Here is a 20,590-nt window from a genome sequence, read left to right as displayed (position 1 = left end):
TGTTCATTTATTTTATTTGTGACCCATATCACATGCCATTTTTTAAATATAGGACCCCAAACAGAAATGATAATTTTCCTGAAATTTTGTTAAAATTTGACATAGAAATTGATAACTTAAAGAAATCAAACAAATATTTATAGTATTTATAGTTTAAACGATTATTTAGTTATGATTTTAATACAGTCTTAAGTTAAAAACATGTAGTGACTATAAAAGGAAAATGTAAGTCAAAGTTTAGAAATTCTTGCTTTACTCTTTGCTTCAAAGGTCAGTACATAATGAACACAACAACGCATGTAACAAAATTTTGGAGTAATCAAATTATAACGCACTTAACAAAAATTATAGCAATTTCATCTTTCTAAAACTTTGCATACCAATAGACATACATTTATTGTCTCATTTTAAAGTAAAAAAGTAGGGGTCACATCCCAAAATATTGAGATATATATAACATGAAATAAGCTAATTTTAGGCAAATATTGGAGTTAATTTTTTCTTAACTTCTATGAAATATAAGCTAAATATGCAAAAATATATCGATAGAAATAGCAAAATATTGTTTAAATATGTGTTTTAGAACATTATTAATATGTCGTAATACACAAACTATCTAGAAGTTTGGTTTGCGCTAAAAATAAGGAAGCTAAAGTAAAAGAACTCTAAAACTAGTGAGTTATGAAAATTGTTCATTTCCTTCTTGAAAACCTTCCGCCACAAAATATAGTCCCTTACTATACTCTGTAAATATGTAATTTGTTTTAAAAACAATTTTATTCAATATAATTTATTTGGCATTGTAAAATATAAGTATACTACTAGAATTAATATGTAATGCAGAATTTTCAGACTAGATGTGACCTAAAATGGCTACCCAAAACCCAAGGAGCGAACATATTTAAGGCGTGCTCTTCAATGTTCCACTGGTACGCCCACACAAAAAAGATCTATCAATGTTATTTAAGATAATTAAGACTCTTCAGGCTATGTTCTTTTGTAGTGTTCATCAATCTAGATATATTTTTACTAATTGAAAATTGCAGAGTATTGACAATTATCTGAATTCTTTTTTACTTTTCTTTTACATGATACAAAGAGTAACATTATAAATATTGGTAACAGAAGAAAATGCCCGTCAAAAACACATTTAGTTAGTACTCAATTCCTTTCTGAAGAGCTCTGGAAAATGCCTAATGCAGACAAAATAACAAACCAAGCTGTTCATATTCAGACCTTCATCAATTTTTAGCCGGGCTCTGCTGAAAGCAGAGTCCTGGCTGTAGGCAGGCAAATCGCCAATGTTACTATAAATAGCAAAAGTAAACAAAAAACCAAACAACGTCAAAGTCAAAGCTTCCGCTTTACCAAATAGTTACACAAAGAGCCACGTTTTGTCAAAAGTGTTTGCATTTTATTTCTTTTTTATAATTTCGAGAGAATTGTCTATCTTTTTTAGTTTTCTTAATAATAACGTGTTTTAAAAACAAGACTTTGCATTTTGGACACATACAATGCGCATGAATTTCCATGAACTACTTTGCTGCGCGTTGAAGAAATGGAAAGAGAGAGAGAGAGAGATTTTCAGTCTTTACTACACAATATGCATAAAGACACACCGAAAGAGCCCGGCTTTCAGTACTTCAGTACTTTGATTAAAATAGCAACATACAAGATCTTTTTAAAATTTTGTATATTTTCAAATGAAAGAACTGGGTACGGTATACATCAAAATCGGCCCTTTTTCCAAGGTTTATGAAATTTGAAATGAAATATTTGGAGGAATAGCCAGTTTCAAAGTAGTTTGATTTTTTAAAATATCCTTTAAGGTTTTCATATCTAAACATAGCGTTGTTTTAAGCTATCCAGTTAACCAATAACGTCATAACGTCATGAAATGTATTAACAATGTAATTGAAATAATAATCATAAAAAGGAGGCGGTGATATATAGTTTAAATTAGGATATCTTTTATTCTTTATTTATTTGTCTATTGTATTAAGGAATTAAAGATATTTCATGTTTAATAAATTTATACGTATCATCATCATCATCATCATCATCATCATCATCATCATCATCATCATGTTTTTGTGAATATAATATGATTTAATTAGACGTAGATTACTAAAACGGTATTCTTATCCGTTTACCCTGAAAATAAAACATTTATAGAGTTACATACATACTGATTCAAATCTCGTTTTTTTCACATATGCATAGGAATATTAGTCGGAAGTATAATTCGCCTACTAATAGTAAAGCCATTAATTCATCACTGCTTGTTTGCTCAGTTCCCATATCAATTTTGAAAATTTAAACTGTAAATGCGTGAATCATGTGTTATTAGTAAACTTAAATATCAAGGCAATTTAGGCAAAGCAACTTATGGGCAATCGCTGGAGTATTGCAGTAGTTTTCGACGAAATGAATATAATTGACACTTGAATTGACGTAGAACGGATATGTACCAAATTGACCGGAATACAATAGAACATGGCTAACTTATTCATGATCTAAATTTGTTTGATTTTATGTAAAAAAAAAAAAAAGAATTAACTGTTGCATATCTTTTTGACATGCATTATCCTAATATATGAAGTATAAGCAAAACGAGTATTTCTAAATACTATGTTTTCTGTGAAATTTCTTTAACGTTTAAAAAGGCACAAGATAATAATAATAAAAATAATTCAATAGAAACCATGCACGTGAAATACATTTTAAAGAGAAGTATTTCATTTATGTAAACAGGGTATTTTATTTATGAGTAAAAAGGTATCTTATTGCAGTTGATGCACCATTATAATGGATATGAAATGCCTAAAACCACGAATAATGTTTCTTTGTTTCAGAAGAGTGACCAAGTTAAACGTAAATTAATATTTCTATTCATGTCATTCACGAAAGCAAATTAAAGGATTATATTGTTCTAAGCCGTCTTACCAGGAAAATGTTAGGTCAATGCCAGGTTTAAAAGTATGTCAACGAAGTCGAAATATTAGACTATCATTCAATATGCGACGAATCCAGACACTAATGGACCATAAATTGTTCGAAATGAGAATTCCAACTGATGCTCCAAAGTATTTGATTAAATGAGCAATCCATTACAAAATGTAGCATTTAACATTAATTTAACCGCTTTATTGCATCAAATTACATCTTCGATTATAATGTATGGTTACTTGTCACACTCACATCTAATTAATTTACTAGATGGATTAATAAAGCGTCTCATAAATGATAATCAAAGATTGGGGGACCGATTTATTAATTTTTTGTGTATTATATTATCTTTTGCCTTTTAATGGAGAAATTGGATTCTTAGGTTGCAAATAAAGCAGTTCATAATTCATTTATGACATAGATTAATGTATGCAAGGACAAGGTAGATATGCATTTTTTTTAGAGTTTATTTAGAATACAATTTAACACTGATTGTTGCTATTATTGTGTGAACAATGAATGTAACAGGGTTTTTATTTCAAAATTACTAGTAATTTCTTAGTCTGACTGTCGATATACATTTTTAAAAATTGAAACTTCCAAGTTGTATTTTTTTGGGGGGTATTCTGGTTGTAACGTGCTCTTTGATAGGTTGTTAATCTAATGATGTCTTCGTAACATACACCTTAAAGAAAAAAAAAGTTTCAATTCACTTGGTGTTACGATTTAATTTACACGGTTGATTATCATATTGAAGTTAAGGTCCATTTCCAACACTCAATGGTAAAAAATTGAATTATATGGGGAAAACAATTCAATAGATTTCCCATTTCTACTTACTTTGCGGTTTTCATAGCAAAATCTGGCAAAGTATTCTAAATTATTATCATATTAGTGTCATAAAGTGTTTGTTTTGTTTTGCTGGTATTGACAAACTAAAACCTAACATATTTATTGTTACTAGTATACAAATTTATAACTTATTTCTGTCTAGGGTGTTTAAACTTTCTTTAGATAATCCTCTATGAGCGTATGAGCCTATGAAATGAAAAAAAATTATTTATCTTTTTGATCTAATTTCACACAGAGCAAATACCGGTACTTTGAAACAGATGGCCAGTTCATTAACCCTATTTTTATCACCAACAACCATTACATACAGATAATTTTAAAGATATCGAAGTACATGTATATCAGGTATAAATGTCTATAATTTTAAGAGTAAAATTTTAAACAGTTAAACATTTAAAGAGCATATTTTAAAAATCTAAATGACAAAAAATGTCTCTGATGAAAAATAAATATCTTTTGAAGCAGGCAGCGCACGAAAAAATATTTAAAAAACAATTTTGCTTTTTTCGAGCCAAGCTTTAAGGGGTCGAATTCTGTAATCGAACTCTTAAAGTGATGTGAGATATATTTAAAACATCTGAAAACAAAACTACACTCGAAATAGAAGCAAAGAATTATGGTCAATATGAGTCTTTGAGGACACATTCCCGCATTGAAATTCTAGGCAACAGATAAACTGGTTTTTACTTTAAGAATTACGACAATCTTGCGCATAACATAATTAATTGCTTCTCTCTTTTGTTTTCTAAAATACTAATTCTTACATTTAAGATTTTAAATAAAACTATTAACCGATTATACAAACTTTACAGGATATTTGCCAGAATAATCTTATTAACTAAAAAAATCAAAACATAGTGTTATTAATTCTATTCCAAAACAAATATTGCTGTATATGAAAATAACATAATTTAGAGCAAAATAATTAAAATGGATCATATCCACTGCAAAAAATAAAAATACATGTTGAAAACAATTTCTTTGATTAATGAGTTCAGTAATTATAAACAATTTAATTAGTTGAAATACGGGTATAACACTAAAAAAGATACTGCGCTAGCTTTATGTCATTTTACACACCAAGAGTTAAAGTCTCATGTAATACCCCTCTTTAGTATAGCTATTACGAACACTGGCGCATTGTTAATGTTTGTGATAGATTTCCTCTAGTTTAGAGTCACGTGGGAACGATCAACAATCATTTAGGCACGTACAACAGCTGCGGAACAATCCGGTATTGAGGATACTTGCTACAATGTACCAGTAACAAATGGGACATTAATTTACTGAAAACATTGTATGAAGGTTGGTTAACGAAGTAAACGTATTTTTCAATTATCACCCGACCATTCACAATGAACAGCATTTTGTTTGTTACGAAACATTTTAGTGACAAGAGAATGGGACATTGGAATAAATCTTGCCCAAAACGATTGACTAACTAAAAGGAATAATTTAAGCGTTCACGTGTAAAAGTGTTTAAATTAAAATCAGTATAGCTTCCATGTGGTGAATGGTAAGTGATACAGAACATACATGTATTTCAATATGGATCTCATGTTGTTCAAACGTTTGTTTTTACTTCTTTGTATGACTCAAACAGTTGACTGTTGGATTGGAAGAGTTCAAAATAAATCGAACCTGGTGACAAAGTATGTAGAACTTTGTGGTAGTGAATTTCTTTGCCCTGCGGACAACTCTCGGCCTAGTTCCAAAAACGAAAGGAGTGATTTGGTAACGAAAAATTGCCCCCAATGTTTTTGCAACGATGAATGTGAAGTAAATCGCAATTGCTGTCCGGATAAGATTCTTAGCACCACGTGTGTTCAGACAAAGCTTTTTGTCAATAAACAATACTTTATTGATGAAAATCAATATTTGATGGTTTCTTCATGTCCAGTAACAGATAAAGACTTTTACGGACAAAATTGCAATTTTCCAATTGAACAGAGTAATTTCCTTAACCAGGTTCCGGTTTATTCTCCTATAACAAATAAGACTTACGTAAATATCCAGTGTTCTAAGTGCAATGGAGAGGATGAGGTCATACCATGGACTTATTTTATTTCGTGCCCACGTAAAAAAGTAGATCTAGATGTATATTCCGACGCTGGTCATTTGTGGTATGGTATGCAGCAGAATGAATGTGCTATAAATTATATGCCTCCCTTAAAAAGCAATCCCAAGCGCTGTAGATCACTACCCGTAGTAGCCGAATGCAATATCACAGGAACATGGGAACAATATGACGATGACGTGTTGAATGCATGCAGGCAATATCGAAATCAGTATGGTGTGTTTCAAAATGTCTTTTGTTTTATTTGCAACACTGAAGCACAGCAAGGAGCGACATCACTCTCCCTCGATGAATGTTCAAACCATACAACTTGTCCGCAGTACGTCAATAATACTCAAAATGCGAAAAACAATTCAAAAGATTATGCAACCCGGTACAACAAAAACGTGTATACATATACAGATGCTCTAGTTAACATTACCGAAAAGTACAACTCAGCAGAAAATGAATACACCGCCGATGTCAACATGCTGTCTTGGAATCTTGGTGACGATATAGGCAATTATCTACCCCTCAATAATATTACAATAGAGACATCAGATTCTCATATTGTGAATCTGACTTCTTTATACGAGGAGTATGTGAGAGCAGGTGGCTATGAAAACTGGTGCCATGAAAATCATCAAATAGATAAAATATATCCAGGTTTTAAGGCAAGGAAAAACTGTTTGTGTGAAGAAAATTGTTACAAATACTCATTGTGTTGTCCTGATGTTGCCTTTTATGAACACAGGGCATGTGTTCCAGGTTTTATGGATCAAAATTTGGACTCTAAAACACCTGGAGCATACTACTTTCTTATTAGCCGATGTCCTGTAAGTTATACATACACTTACATAAAATCAAGATGTGAAGAACTTTTCGATTACGACGTGTTCAACATTCCAGTGACTGATGTCCAAAGAAATATAGCATATAAAAATATTTACTGTTTTTTATGTCATAATCAACTAGAAGATGTTAATCTGAATTTGACCGATGTGAAAGCGTGGAAGGTGAAACTCGTTTGTCCTCTTGTTGTATTTCCGATGTACATGAAATCGTACACTTCTTTGTTACAAGCTGCGATACTTAGTAACTGTTCTGTTCAATTTTCAAGTGCGGATATAGTCGACCGTTGTGAACCGGAAACTTATGACACAATAAACAGATGCAATGTCACTGGTCTTGTTAAATCAGTGAGTGAAAATGCCCGAAAAATGTGTGAAAATACTGGCAGACTGGTAATGAAGAAATCCCGCAACTATCTTTATAAAAACCAGATATGTGATCTTTGCAACAGCGAAACTTTTGAGGACCCTGTCGGATTTTGTTTTACAGAAAACCAACAAAATATATCGTATGTCAATGGATGTAGATTTGACATTCTAGATATGCAGGCCTATCCATTTAAAAATAATTTTTGTTGGAAATGTAATGCGTTTTATACATCCAGAGATTTCGATTTAAATGAGATTAGGGTGTCGTATAGAGACTTGTTTTCCTTTTCTGAAAAGAAAACTTACAATGTTAAATCTCTGGAATCACACTGCAGTGAAAAAGAATTTAAAGATGTTTTAAAGGTAAGTGCGTTTAATTTTGACAATTTTTTGATGAGTGAATATGCAGATGATAGAGAAAAGAATTACTTATAAGGAGCTTAACAATCAACAAAAAGTCATTTTTATCAAGAGCTGATTTTCAATTTGTTTAAATGTTCATTAAACATTATAGAAATAGTCTTAAAGTAAGGGAGTTTGTAAATGTCAGTCAAATGAAATGTGTAGAGGCTTCTTACATTTTTACCTTAAACATAGGCTTATAACTCCTTGAACATTTCTTTAAATTTGGATGCTTATTTATTTATTTATTGATTTTATTTGAAGCAACGGTATATCGGTAATATTGTGGAAAAAGTTACATTGACGTTAGAGTAAATATACATAGTAGGACAAAGAACAGCCTTAAAAAGAACACAGTTAGTGTTATCAAAATATTTTGTATTTCCATGTTTCAGAATACTTGCAGGGAGTTGTTGTGCTCAAGAGGAAAAGTTCTGAAAAATAATTCATGTTCTTACCTCGTTCCTTATGATAGAGAATTGCGGTATAGATTGGCATTTAGAGTTTCAATGTCTTCCTATTCAAGACCGAAAAGTATAGGGGCGACAATCGAGGATTTTCAAAGATATATTCAACAAGAAATAAACGAGGGCTTTGTGGAAATCGAAGAAAAATATGTCTTTTCAAACAAATCATGCAACTCTTCAGACACAGTAGAAAACGTCACACATTTTGAAGTTTTAATGCTCTTACAATTAAAAATAAATAATATGATCTTTCCTATCGACAGAAACAGTTTGGAGTTGCATCTTCTTAATTTGACAAATACTACTGTACATCTAGATGACGTAAATCTTGAATTTCAAGAGAGTGCGGAAGCCTGGAATCTGCCATCATTTGTTCGCCAAGATATGTTTACTAGGGACAGTTGCTACATGAAAGATGTATTAGCTACATCTGACTCTGAGAATAGTGTTGTTCCATTTATTAACGATGTTAACAATTTACTATTTTGCGTACAGATACAGCTGAAAAGAAATGAGTATGTCTTATCAGATGAATACAGTCATGTTTACGTCGAAACGATCAAAAGTGATTTCAAGATAAAAGAATTTGTTAAAAGTGATAATGGGAGTATTAGACTTTGTTTGAACTCCTACCAAAAATTTATAGAAAATCGATTTGAATTAGAATCGGATGCTACTTTGGTCGAAATAGTTTTGATGTGGGTAACATATTTAAGTACCATTTTATCTATGTTTGCCCTATTTGTGACATTTGTCATATACTGCATTTTGCCAGCGCTGAGAACTATTCCAGGCAAAAATTTGATGTGTTTTGCTTTTTCTCTTTTCTTTGCACAACTGTTTTTCATTATAAGGTCTCACATAACAGACGACACAGCCTGTGCATGGATTGGGGGATTCACTCATTACTTTTGGATCTCTGTGTTTACATGTACCAATGTGTGTTGCTTTCACATGTTTAAATTGTTTGTGAGAAATTCTCTAGTTCATGCTAATACATCTGCTGATAGAAAATTATTCATTACATACTCTTTTATTTCACTCATCTTACCCATGATTCCTGTTGCTATCAATTTAATATTATTTGAAATCGGTTCTGTAAGTTTCGGATATGGAGGAAGCAAATGTTTCCTTGTAAGTCATCTGGCTCTTTTAGCTACTTTCATACTACCTATAGTTCTTCAGATAATTTTTAACATAGTCATGTTTTCAATAACCTTTCATTTTATCAAAAATACACCTAAAGTTCAGGGTTCCCAAGAAAGGAATGAACTTTCCATTTTCTTAAAACTCTTTCTGTTGACTGGTGTCTCATGGTTGTTTATGATTGTGGACGGATTTTTTAATGTATCTCCTTTCACATTTTTGGCCACAATAATAAGTGGATCTTTGGGTGTTTTTATTTTTATCTCCTATGTTTGTCACAAAAAAGTTTTCAAACTGTTAAAAAGAAAAGTGTGTTGTAAAGGTGTCTATGTTAGCAGCCGTACAAATATATGTTCAGCTACTAATAGTCCTAGTCAAATAACTATGAAATCTAAACATACGGAGAATGAAGATACACTTATATAATATTTGTCTCTTCAATCATGCAAAGAAATATATTTTTATTAACTCAACATACATTGTGAAACATAAATAACAATTTTAAAAATATTCTGATTTATCTACAACATTTTCATATTTATTGTTATCTTATTTTACCAGAAAAGTAGTAATTATGTCTAACGTCAAATCATAGTCTCGAAGATTATTTCAAGATTTACAATATCCTGCATGCATTCACAAGATAGGCCGTGTAGATACTTTTTACATTGTGTTATATAAAATCCAAATGTTTTAATGTCTAAAGAAACACATGTGTGCACAGCTTCAAACATACCTATTGTATCGTTAGGAAATAAGAAATAATGTTGATTGTTACAATTGAAATACATAAAAATCCATTTCACATACTTAATTAACGTAATTATGAGCTTCCTGAAATTTAACGGTCGTACAAACCGGAATAATCTTTTATATTTTTAACACGTGGACTTTGATTGACAGTAATTGACACATGCTGAAAACTACAAGATCTTCGTCCGACTACGGTCATAAAGGTGCACAGGTGAAAGGGACTCTCTAAACGAAACACATCATCACTTTCTCTATAATTTATTAATGGTTAATGCCTCATTTAAAAAAATGAATCTAGGTTGTTGCAGCTCTTATGATAAACACGCAAAATACAAGCTTACAAAATAATAATTGTTATTTTAAATACATTGATTAATTATTACCTGGGAGAAGTAGAAAAAACATATTTTTATAAACAAACATGATCAGGAGAATCTTTGCAAGCCCTGCATGTGTTTTGTTTACAGTAAATACGCATGCGTAATAGTATAGAAGGCTGAACCCCGATGTTAAAATGTATGGGTTATACGTAATTTTTAATTTTAATTGAATAATTAGATTTATTTCACAGAGAACTTTGTAATTTTCTGAAAGTTTATACATTCGTGAGTAGAACAAAATTACCGAACCCGATAGAAAATTTTTTTCAAGTCCGTTTTTTGATAAGATGCACCGTACTGTCTCTTTAAAGTACATGCTATCGTTTAAAGGAGCATGTGTAGGATATATCGGATATTTATCTCAGTTACAATTAGCTGGAAATTTTGAGTACGATGGAGTTTGGTTTTAATGGGTGATTCTATACTATCAACTTCCCTTCTAGAATAATCCTTTTTCTAAAACAATCGTGGATTAGATAAGACGTAGTAAATGTGCAAACAAAAAATTAACATTATTTTTGATAACGTCATTATTGCTTATAGATTACGTCACGTTTACGTCAAATTTGCTCACTAATAACGTCGTGCTATTGCTTGTTGCTTTGCTTTTGGCTTGCTTGTTTTTATTTGGGGCGGCCCAGTAGAAGCCCCCCCCCCTCCATTTCACTTCAGCAAGAAGCGCTAAAATAAACTTTTTTCAAGATAACCTGGTTTCATGTTATTAATCAGGTATCTGGGATAACAGCTTTTATTAATTTGTATAATGAATTTGTTACTTTTGTATAATTAGGTGAATAGGAAACCTGTATATTAATATATAAACATTTGTTATATATCACTCATTGTGGTTTGAAATAAAATTGTATTTCAAGTGTGTAATCGTTTTTTTTTTCCAGAACATTAAAACAAAACTGGTTAATGTTTTAAGGAATGATTTGTTAATTTGTGAGGGTTGTTACGCAAAAAAAATGTTTACATAAAAAGCAAATGTACTCTTCATTAAAAATCATTTTCAAAACATTGAACTGAACAAACTTATAAAGTAAGAAGTGTGTGGAAAAAATCTGTGAAACTGGTTCTGAGTAACCTATCTGATTTATACATCATAATTTCTTTTACAACTATTTATCCTAGATTTTGTTTAGGTTTTAAAACGCAAGTGCCCCAAAAATAAAAGTGAAAATCATCGGACAATACAATACTGTCAACAATTTTTTGATTTGGTAATAGTATCGACCATTTTATCTATTCTATAGACCTTGAAGGTTTGGTTAAGTTTTGTTACTAGAATTTCTACAATTTACAATTAGAACGAATTCCTAAGATGCCAGTGTGAAGGTTCCAGCAGATTGGCAATGAAAAAACCTCGCAATTATCTTTATAACAAATAAATTTGTGATTAATGCAATACAATATCAAAATCTTTAAGAATTCCATTGTAACTTGTTACACTGGAAATCAACTTGAGTTCAGAGACTTTTATATCTGTGTGTGTCAAATGATGGATGTAGATATACAGGCATACTCATACAAAAATTCCGCTTGTAAGAGGTGTAATGAATTCCTGTTATCTATGAACATCCAAAAGAGTAGTCGTTTTGTAACTACATACAGAGACTTGTCTTCATTTTCTGAGCTTTTCTCCAACAAAATGAAAACATTTGGAAAGGTGTACAGTGAAATAACATTTAGAGACGTCTTTGAGCCATGTTGCTTGTATTTTTAAACAATCTCACGTGATATGATAATTTATTAAAAGAAAATTCTAAAACATTTTATTCTATATTTTGTTCTTTGAGTCCAATTTTTCAAAAAAAAAAAATCTATATTCCAATTAAAATACTATTTTGAAAAAAATAATAATTGGGAAGCTCTCCTCCCATTCGATTCAACTTCTTTGTTTTATTCATGCTTCATTTATTTATATAGACGTAGAACACAATCTGTTCATTGTTTCCAAATTAATGTTAAATTATGAACGAAATTAAAAAAAACCACTATAGTGTGTGCATATTTATTTGTAATATTTTAAACCAAATTTGTCAGATATAAAGTATCTGGTTAATTCGTCTTTCACTTTTTGATATGACGTTAATTGGTCTTACCGCGTTCGTGGACACTCTGTTCTGGAAAGTTCTTTCCATTAAAACTAAAATCATGATTCATCAAATTAATCAATTTTATTCATTAAGTTTAAAAAAGTAATTAACCATAGATTGTCGTTCGAAGGTTTCTGCCTGCGAAGCACGATAAACTCGTCCTGTCATCACGCGTCCTTGATTACCCTTTCTGGAAAGTTCTATCCAATTTCTCACCAGAGGCGTCAATCTAGAAACGACTTCACTGATTATATCCATTCGCCCTTTTGTCAAATCTTAATTTGTATGTATACCCTAAATAAGTTTTTAGTATATATATATATATATATATATATATATATATATATATATATATATATATATATATATATATATATATATATATATTAACTCTGTGCGTAATCATTTAATATTATTTCACTGCAAATTTTTGCTATGTCGGGCTTGTTTATCGAAATTTAATGAAAGTAGGTTTTTTGTTTATTTTACAATAATACTAATCAGGTAAATTAAATTAAAGCTTACGAAAGCTTTCATCACGTGTGTTGAAATACTGAAATACTGAATGTGTAAGCAGTTACTCTGGTGTAAGCGTTTCGTAGTTTATTGGCGAAATGTCTTAATTTATAAGTGTAGGTAAACAAACTACCTTGCACAGATACAGCTAGAAGGATATAAGTATGTTTTATCAGATCAACACAGTCATATTTACGTTTAAGCAATAAAAAGGGCGTTCAAAATCAACGAATTTGTCCAAAGTATGCACGGAACTGTAAGACTTTGTTTAGACTTCTACACACCAGTGAATGAAGTTCCATTAGATCTTTTGTGAAAACTCTTTTAATGTATTTAAATTTAATATTTATTTGTATAGTTTTATCCATGTTGTTCTTGAATTTAACATTTGCCATATTCGGCTTATTACAAGGACTTCAAACCATTCCAGGCAAAATTTTTATGTGTTTCTCTTTTCTCTGTTCTTTGTGCAGCTCTCTTTTGAAATCTCAGATTTCAGAGGATAAAGTTTGTGCATGGATTCGAGGTTTTACCCATTACTGTTGGTTTTCTGTATTAACATTTACCATAGTCTGTTGTTTTGACATGTTGCTTTTTTATGAAATTGGATGGATTTTTTAACATATCTCCTTTCACATATTCGGTCACAATAATAGGCAGATCTTTGGGTGTGTTTAAAATCATCTTCTATGTTTGTCGTAGAACGTTTTCGATTTGTTAAGAAGTATTTGTTTGTCAAAATTAAGATAGGCACAGTGCCTACGTGATGTTTTCTCAGATTTATAGGATAATACTCCGTTTACTGTTAAAATTTATTCTTGGTTAGGCATATATTGTCAAAGCACGGCTGCTATTTCTATGTACGAATCATAACAACATAAGTGTAAGGATTTTTTCTTTAAGCTATTTTAATTCAATAATGAATGTTATCATTATTTAAACAAATATTATACTGTGTTTGCGTCATCAATTACTTTTTATTTGGAATAAATAAACCTGATAATGAATAATGTATATATTATTATGTACCTACTATTCTTTTATTAATATTTATGCAAATGTGTGCGAAAATTATACAAATGCTTGTATATTTCATTTAATCTTATGATACGACTTTATAAAATTACGTTTTTCAAAATGCATCAACATGATTATTATAAGCAGGTGACAAATTTTAATGTATATTTGTACATCGTTAACACTTTTGTGGAATTCTTCTGACTAAATTAAGAAACATCAAAGATTGTCTATCTGCATTGCTACTGCTACATTTACAAATATGTTTAGTCATCTAAATTCCATCTGATGTTGGTACTACGTTCATTTCTTATTTATAAAAAAGTTATATAAATTTCACTGAATTATTATCAATTTTGGAAAATTTGAAGGTCAATTCATATGTTTTATTATCAGGAGTTTTTCAAAATGATTTTTCATTAAGAAATTCTTTCTGAGCACGGTTTAAATAATAGGAATTCACGGGGTCTTTAGAAAACAAATTACCAAAAACTGTTTCCATTTGTCTGATAAACAATAAGTCATCTGAAATGCTTTGAATTTTGCTATTATTTTTTTTTTATGTTTTCAAAAATTTTAAAGTGTTAAAACGCATTTGCATTAACACATTTGAATAATGAATTTAATGTGACAATAAAATTTTATCTCTCTTTGTCTCTTACAATTGTCCATCGATTTTTAAATTAACTTCAATATTTGATAATATTTTGTAACAGTTTGACGTTTTATGTATAACAGGATATTGATGACTTTTCGTGGTTACGCATCAATCGTTTTCAGACAGGTGTCATAGTAATGGATCAATATGCTTCTATGCGTATTATGCATTGAAATTAAAGAATGCCTGTACATTAGGTTGACACAGCTTTTAATAAATTTGTGTCAAACCAAACTTTTTTAACAGTTAAAACAAGTTATTGCCTAAATATCTATACCTTTGCATGTTTATGTTGCTACAGTGCGCTTCAGCTCACATTGTCGAAATATTCAACCGCCAAATTTTAACAAAATGAAGCATGATCTTATAATTCATTTAATTATAGACCAAAATACAATATATAGAAAATATCACACCTATTCCTCACACGACCTTTAAGAAAACACAAAAATCATTGTTTAGAAAACATGCATGCATGCAACATATCAATACCTTCGGGATAAAGTCGAAAGAATCAGATTTTCGATGCATTGTTTTGAATGCTACTTAATTTTGTCAATTTTATGCACAAATCAAACGATGTGCAAGTAGATTAGGTGTACCTACACGTAGGTTCGATTGGTGATATCTTACTGTTATTAAGGCTGAGGTTATTGACACTGGTGGATAATCCCCCTCCCCTTAAAACCATCGCTATTTGGTGCAGAAAAGGGTGGCATTATTAATACATTAATACATGCAAGCCGAGCTCAAAGATCGTGTGATTCCCCAATAAGACGTTTTAAAAGGACAGCACTGCCAAACAGTGGTATTATCGACTGATGTAAGGCTTTTAAGCAAACGTCATAACTCAGGATGTCTTACTTTCATCAGCAACACGAAGAGAGATAACTGTATTTTGGATTGACTTTTCAATATGAAGCAATTTTTCATTTGAAAAATAGGGAAAAAATATAAATAAAACACTTACCCCCCCCCCCTAAATATATGTTCATCTTTATAATTCCCCTAAATTTGAAAATGATTCACTAAAAAATACAAAAGGTACATGTACAAGTAATCAATCCCTGATCATTTTGTTAACAAAGGGTGTGTAACTCTCTGCGTAATCATTTAATATTATTTCACTGCAAATTTTTGCTATGTCGGGCTTGCTTATCGAAATTTAATGAAAGTAGGTTTTTTGTTTATTTCACAATAATACTAATCAGGTAAATTAAATCAAAGCTTACGAAAGCTTTCATCACGTGTGTTGAAATACTGAAATACTGAATGTGTAACCAGTTACTCTGGTGTAAGCGTTTCGTAGTTTATTGGCGAAAAGTCTTAATTTATAAGTGTAGGTAAACAAACTACCTTGCACAGATACAGCTAGAAGGTTATGAGTATGTTTTATCAGATCAACACAGTCATATTTACGTTTAAGCAATAAAAAGGGCGTTCAAAATCAACGAATTTGTCCAAAGTATGCACGGAACTGTAAGACTTTGTTTAGACTTCTACACACCAGTGAATGAAGTTCCATTAAAAGATTCTTTTGTGAAAACTCTTTTAAAATATTTAAATTTAATATTTATTTGTATAGTTCTATCCATGTTGTTCTTGAATTTAACATTTGCCATATTCGGCTTGTTACAAGGACTTCAAACCATTCCAGGCAAGATTTTTATGTGTTTCTCTTTTCTCTGTTCTTTGTGCAGCTCTCTTTTGTTCTATCTCAGATTTCAGAGGATAAAGTTTGTGCATGGATTCGAGGTTTTACCCATTACTGTTGGTTTTCTGTATTAATATTTACCATAGTCTGTTGTTTTGACATGTTGCTTTTTTATGAAATTGGATGGATTTTTTAACATATCTCCTTTCACATATTCGGTCACAATAATAGGCAGATCTTTGGGTGTGTTTAAAATCATCTTCTATGTTTGTCGTAGAACGTTTTCGATTTGTTAAGAAGTATTTGTTTGTCAAAATTAAGATAGGCACAGTGCCTACGTGATGTTTTCTCAGATTTATAGGATAATACTCCGTTTACTGTTAAAATTTATTCTTGGTTAGGCATATATTGTCAAAGCACGGCTGCTATTTCTATGTACGAATCATAACAACATAAGTGTAAGGATTTTTTCTTTAAGCTATTTTAATTCAATAATGAATGTTATCATTATTTAAACAAATATTATACTGTGTTTGCGTCATCAATTACTTTTTATTTGGAATAAATAAACCTGATAATGAATAATGTATATATTATTATGTACCTACTATTCTTTTATTAATATTTATGCAAATGTGTGCGAAAATTATACAAATGCTTGTATATTTCATTTAATCTTATGATACGACTTTATAAAATTACGTTTTTCAAAATGCATCAACATGATTATTATAAGCAGGTGACAAATTTTAATGTATATTTGTACATCGTTAACACTTTTGTGGAATTCTTCTGACTAAATTAAGAAACATCAAAGATTGTCTATCTGCATTGCTACTGCTACATTTACAAATATGTATAGTCATCGAAATTCCATCTAATGTTTGTATTACGTTCATTTCTTATTTATAAAAAGATATATAAATTTCACTGAATTATTATCAATTTTGGAAAATTTGAAGGTCAATTCAAATGTTTTATTATCATAAATTTTTCAAAATGATTTTTCATTTAGAAATTCTTTCTGAGCACGGTTTAAATAATAGGAATTCACGGGGTCTTTAGAAAACAAATTACCAAAAACTGTTTCCATTTGTCTGATAAACAATAAGTCATCTGACATGCTTTGAATTTTGCTATTATTTTTTTTTTATGTTTTCAAAAACTTTAAAGTGTTAAAACGCATTTGCATTAACACATTTGAATAATGAATTTAATGTGGCAATAAAATTTTATCTCTCTTTGTCTCTTGCAATTGTCCATCGATTTTTAAATTAACTTCAATATTTGATAATAGTTTGTAACAGTTTGACGTTTTATGTATAACAGGATATTGATGACTTTTCGTGGTTACGCATCAATCGTTTTCAGACAGGTGTCATAGTAATGGATCAATATGCTTCTATGCGTATTATGCATTGAAATTAAAGAATGCCTGTACATTAGGTTGACACAGCTTTTAATAAATTTGTGTCAAACCAAACTTTTTTAACAGTTAAAACAAGTTATTGCCTAAATATCTATACCTTTGCATGTTTATGTTGCTACAGTGCGCTTCAGCTCACATTGTCCAAATATTCAACCGCCAAATTTTAACAAACTGAAGCATGATCTTCTAATTCATTTAATTATAGACCAAAATATAATATATAGAAAATATCACATTTATTCCTCACACGACCTTTAAGAAAACACAAAAAATCATTGTTTAGAAAACATGCATGCATGCAACATATCAATACCTTTGGGATAAAGTCGAAAGAATCAGATTTTCGATGCATAGTTTTAAATGCTTCTTAATTTTTGTCAATTTTATGCACAAATCAAACGATGTGCAAGTAGATTAGGTGTACCTACACGTAGGTTCGATTGGTGAATTCTTACTGTTATTAAGGCTGGGGTTATTGACACTGGTGGATAATCCCCCTCCCCTAAAAACCATCGCTATTTGGTGCAAAAAAAGGTGGCAAGATTAATACATGCAAGCCGAGCTCAAAGATCGTGTGATTCCCCAATAAGACGTTTTAAAAGGACAGCACTGCCAAACAGTGGTATTATCGACTGATGTAAGGCTTTTAAGCAAACGTCATAACTCAGGATGTCTTACTTTCATCAGCAACACGAAGAGAGATAACTGTATTTTGGATTGACTTTTCAATATGAAGCAATTTTTCATTTGAAAAATAGGGAAAAACATAAATAAAGCACTTACCCCCCCCCTAAATAAATCTTTATAATTCCCCTAAATTTGAAAATGATTCACTAAAAAATACAAAAGGTACATGTACAAGTAATCAATCCCTGATCCTTTTGTTAAAAAAGTCAGGCACCTATATAGCATTCTTTTTGCATCTTTTAGATATAACTCTCTGTCTGAGAGAAAGAAGCTGTTGTAATTTTGGTAAACCTGTCGCTCAAAAAGTTAAATAAAGAATGAAAATAATCACACGCATTTTTTTTTTATAATATTCTAAATTATAGTGCAAACTTAGATATATTCTTGCATTGGTTAGTTTGTATGGAATATCATTATTCTTATCTGATTTCTCATGATTTACACCGACATTATATACGTACCTAATGAATAAATATAGATCACAGTTAGCAAGTGAAAAAAGTTACGCGAGCTGTTGAGTGTCCGAAATGTAATATTTATCTTGATTGATGCATGGAGAGTGGAGTTGAGCGAGAAGGGTGTGACTTGATCCAGTAACCTTTACACATCATTGACCGAGTAGTTATTCGTTGTATTGGGTTGATACTAAAACAGATATCTCTGCTTTATAATGTCAATTCAATTTAGGTAACGTGGTTTTGAATTCCATACTATATACTATAATGCACATATATATTACCATTTAAACATTATAGAATTGAGCTCAAATGTTCAATTAGACAAACAATTAGTTTTTATAATTAATATAAACTTTCGACTGAATCATTTCGGAAGGATTGTCGGTATCATTATACATATACGCATAAAGTAATAAAAGATTGTTATATTCCAACGGGCTTACTTCTTTCATCTATTGATTTATCTAACTTTTGTTAATAAACAAAGCAGTAAAAAAAGATATTTATAAGAAAACGAAATCTGATTTGATTTATTATGGAAGACCAGGATGTTAGAGGTGAAAACTATATCGTCACCCATATGAATATTTCTTTTCTAGCAATACATATACCTTAATATATACTGCTGTGCCTTTTTGGGCTATATCTTATGTACCTCTGATTCCAGGTCCTGGACGCACAGAGAGCAAGCATTTGGTTCCAACGCTTATCCAAAAAAGAAAGAAGCCCAATGCCTTCTAATTACCATAACACATAAAACAAGTAAACCATAAACTCGCTGAAATGAGACCCACTTTTCCTAGATTTCTAATGCACAGGTGTATGGTTTACTAGACTAAGTCTGTTTATTGAACTAGTTAAGGAGATCCAAGAAATCGACAAAAATGTTGACCTTATGATTCCACATAAATTACATATGAGAATCAAACAGGCTCTGACTGATGTGATGATACTGGTGCAAGAAGACCATCTAATTTAAATATTGCAACAGTAACACAGAACGGAGGTCTGATCTATAATGATGAACGCTTTGATTGAATTTTTGAGCCCTGAAGTATTTATAAAAATTTAGTAACTAAGCAAAATGTGAAACGAGGATATCTTGGGAGAGAGTATAGATTTTATTGTTTTTCACTTTTACATATATCAGATATGTGCATTTTCAAAGATTTTTTTTAAATCTATGCGGAAAACTCCAGCTGCTGAAATAAATCATTTTATATCATAGTCTTGCAGATATGATACCCCATTTATCTGGATGACCCCTCTTACGGTTTTCAAGATAAGATCTTTTTTTTTTGCAGATCGGTTGTTTAGATATCAAGATGTTCATACAACTTGGATTTAATTTTTTTTCTGAAACATGAGGAAAATACCAGCTGTTGAACTTGATGTTGCATATAACGTACCCCATTTTCTTCGGATAACTCCTCCTACATTTTCAAAATATTTCATATATATATATATATATATATATATATATATATATATATATATATATATATATATATATATATATATATATATATATATATATATATATATATATATATATATATATTGGGTATACCCCTCTAACTATCTTTAGAATCGATAGGACAACAAAGTAGTGCCTTTTAAGCAAAATAGTCCCTATACTTTCAGAGTGTATATCTATTTATTGGGACATTTTAAATCAGAATGCTTGACACATGTCAGAAAAGAGGATGTATATATATCAAAATGATTCTCAATAATACAGCTCATATATGTATTGTTGTAGAAGGCTGGGTGGTCAACAAATTATTCATCATATTACGAACAGTAATTTTGGTTCTGAACTATCATTTAGTAAAGAAAAATCTAAA

The 20,590-nt window shown here is 30.5% G+C and overlaps 1 protein-coding gene across 2 annotated transcripts; it reads left to right on the top strand.

The window, feature by feature from the left end:
- The first annotated feature begins 4,981 nt into the window (after nt 1–4,981).
- On the top strand, nt 4,982–20,016 carry LOC105337425 (uncharacterized). 2 transcript variants are annotated; one of them, XM_066066566.1, is made up of 2 exons: nt 4,982–7,440; nt 19,411–20,016. In XM_066066566.1, exons 1-2 carry the CDS (start codon nt 5,338–5,340, stop codon nt 19,498–19,500), a joined length of 2,193 nt encoding a protein of 730 aa, XP_065922638.1. In that variant the 5' UTR covers nt 4,982–5,337; the 3' UTR covers nt 19,501–20,016. The 2 variants fall into 2 exon arrangements, with proteins under 2 accessions (XP_065922638.1, XP_019926650.3); XM_020071091.3 differs by lacking the exon at nt 19,411–20,016 and adding an exon at nt 7,875–11,547 and having other exon boundaries at nt 4,987–7,440.
- Nucleotides 20,017–20,590: the final 574 nt, after the last annotated feature.

This window comes from Magallana gigas, chromosome 7 (genome assembly GCF_963853765.1).
Source record: "Magallana gigas chromosome 7, xbMagGiga1.1, whole genome shotgun sequence".
Classification (NCBI taxonomy): domain Eukaryota; kingdom Metazoa; phylum Mollusca; class Bivalvia; order Ostreida; family Ostreidae; genus Magallana; species Magallana gigas.
Note: the sequence above shows the minus strand (reverse complement) of the source record. Positions and strands in the feature narration are given on the sequence as shown.

Bases quoted from the DNA above. Each gene is read 5' to 3' on its own strand.
- LOC105337425 (XM_020071091.3), top strand. From the start codon at position 5,338: ATGTATTTCAATATGGATCTCATGTTGTTCAAACGTTTGTTTTTACTT. The intron at 7,441-7,874 runs GTAAGTGCGTTT...TCCATGTTTCAG, and splicing joins AATTTAAAGATGTTTTAAAG to AATACTTGCAGGGAGTTGTT.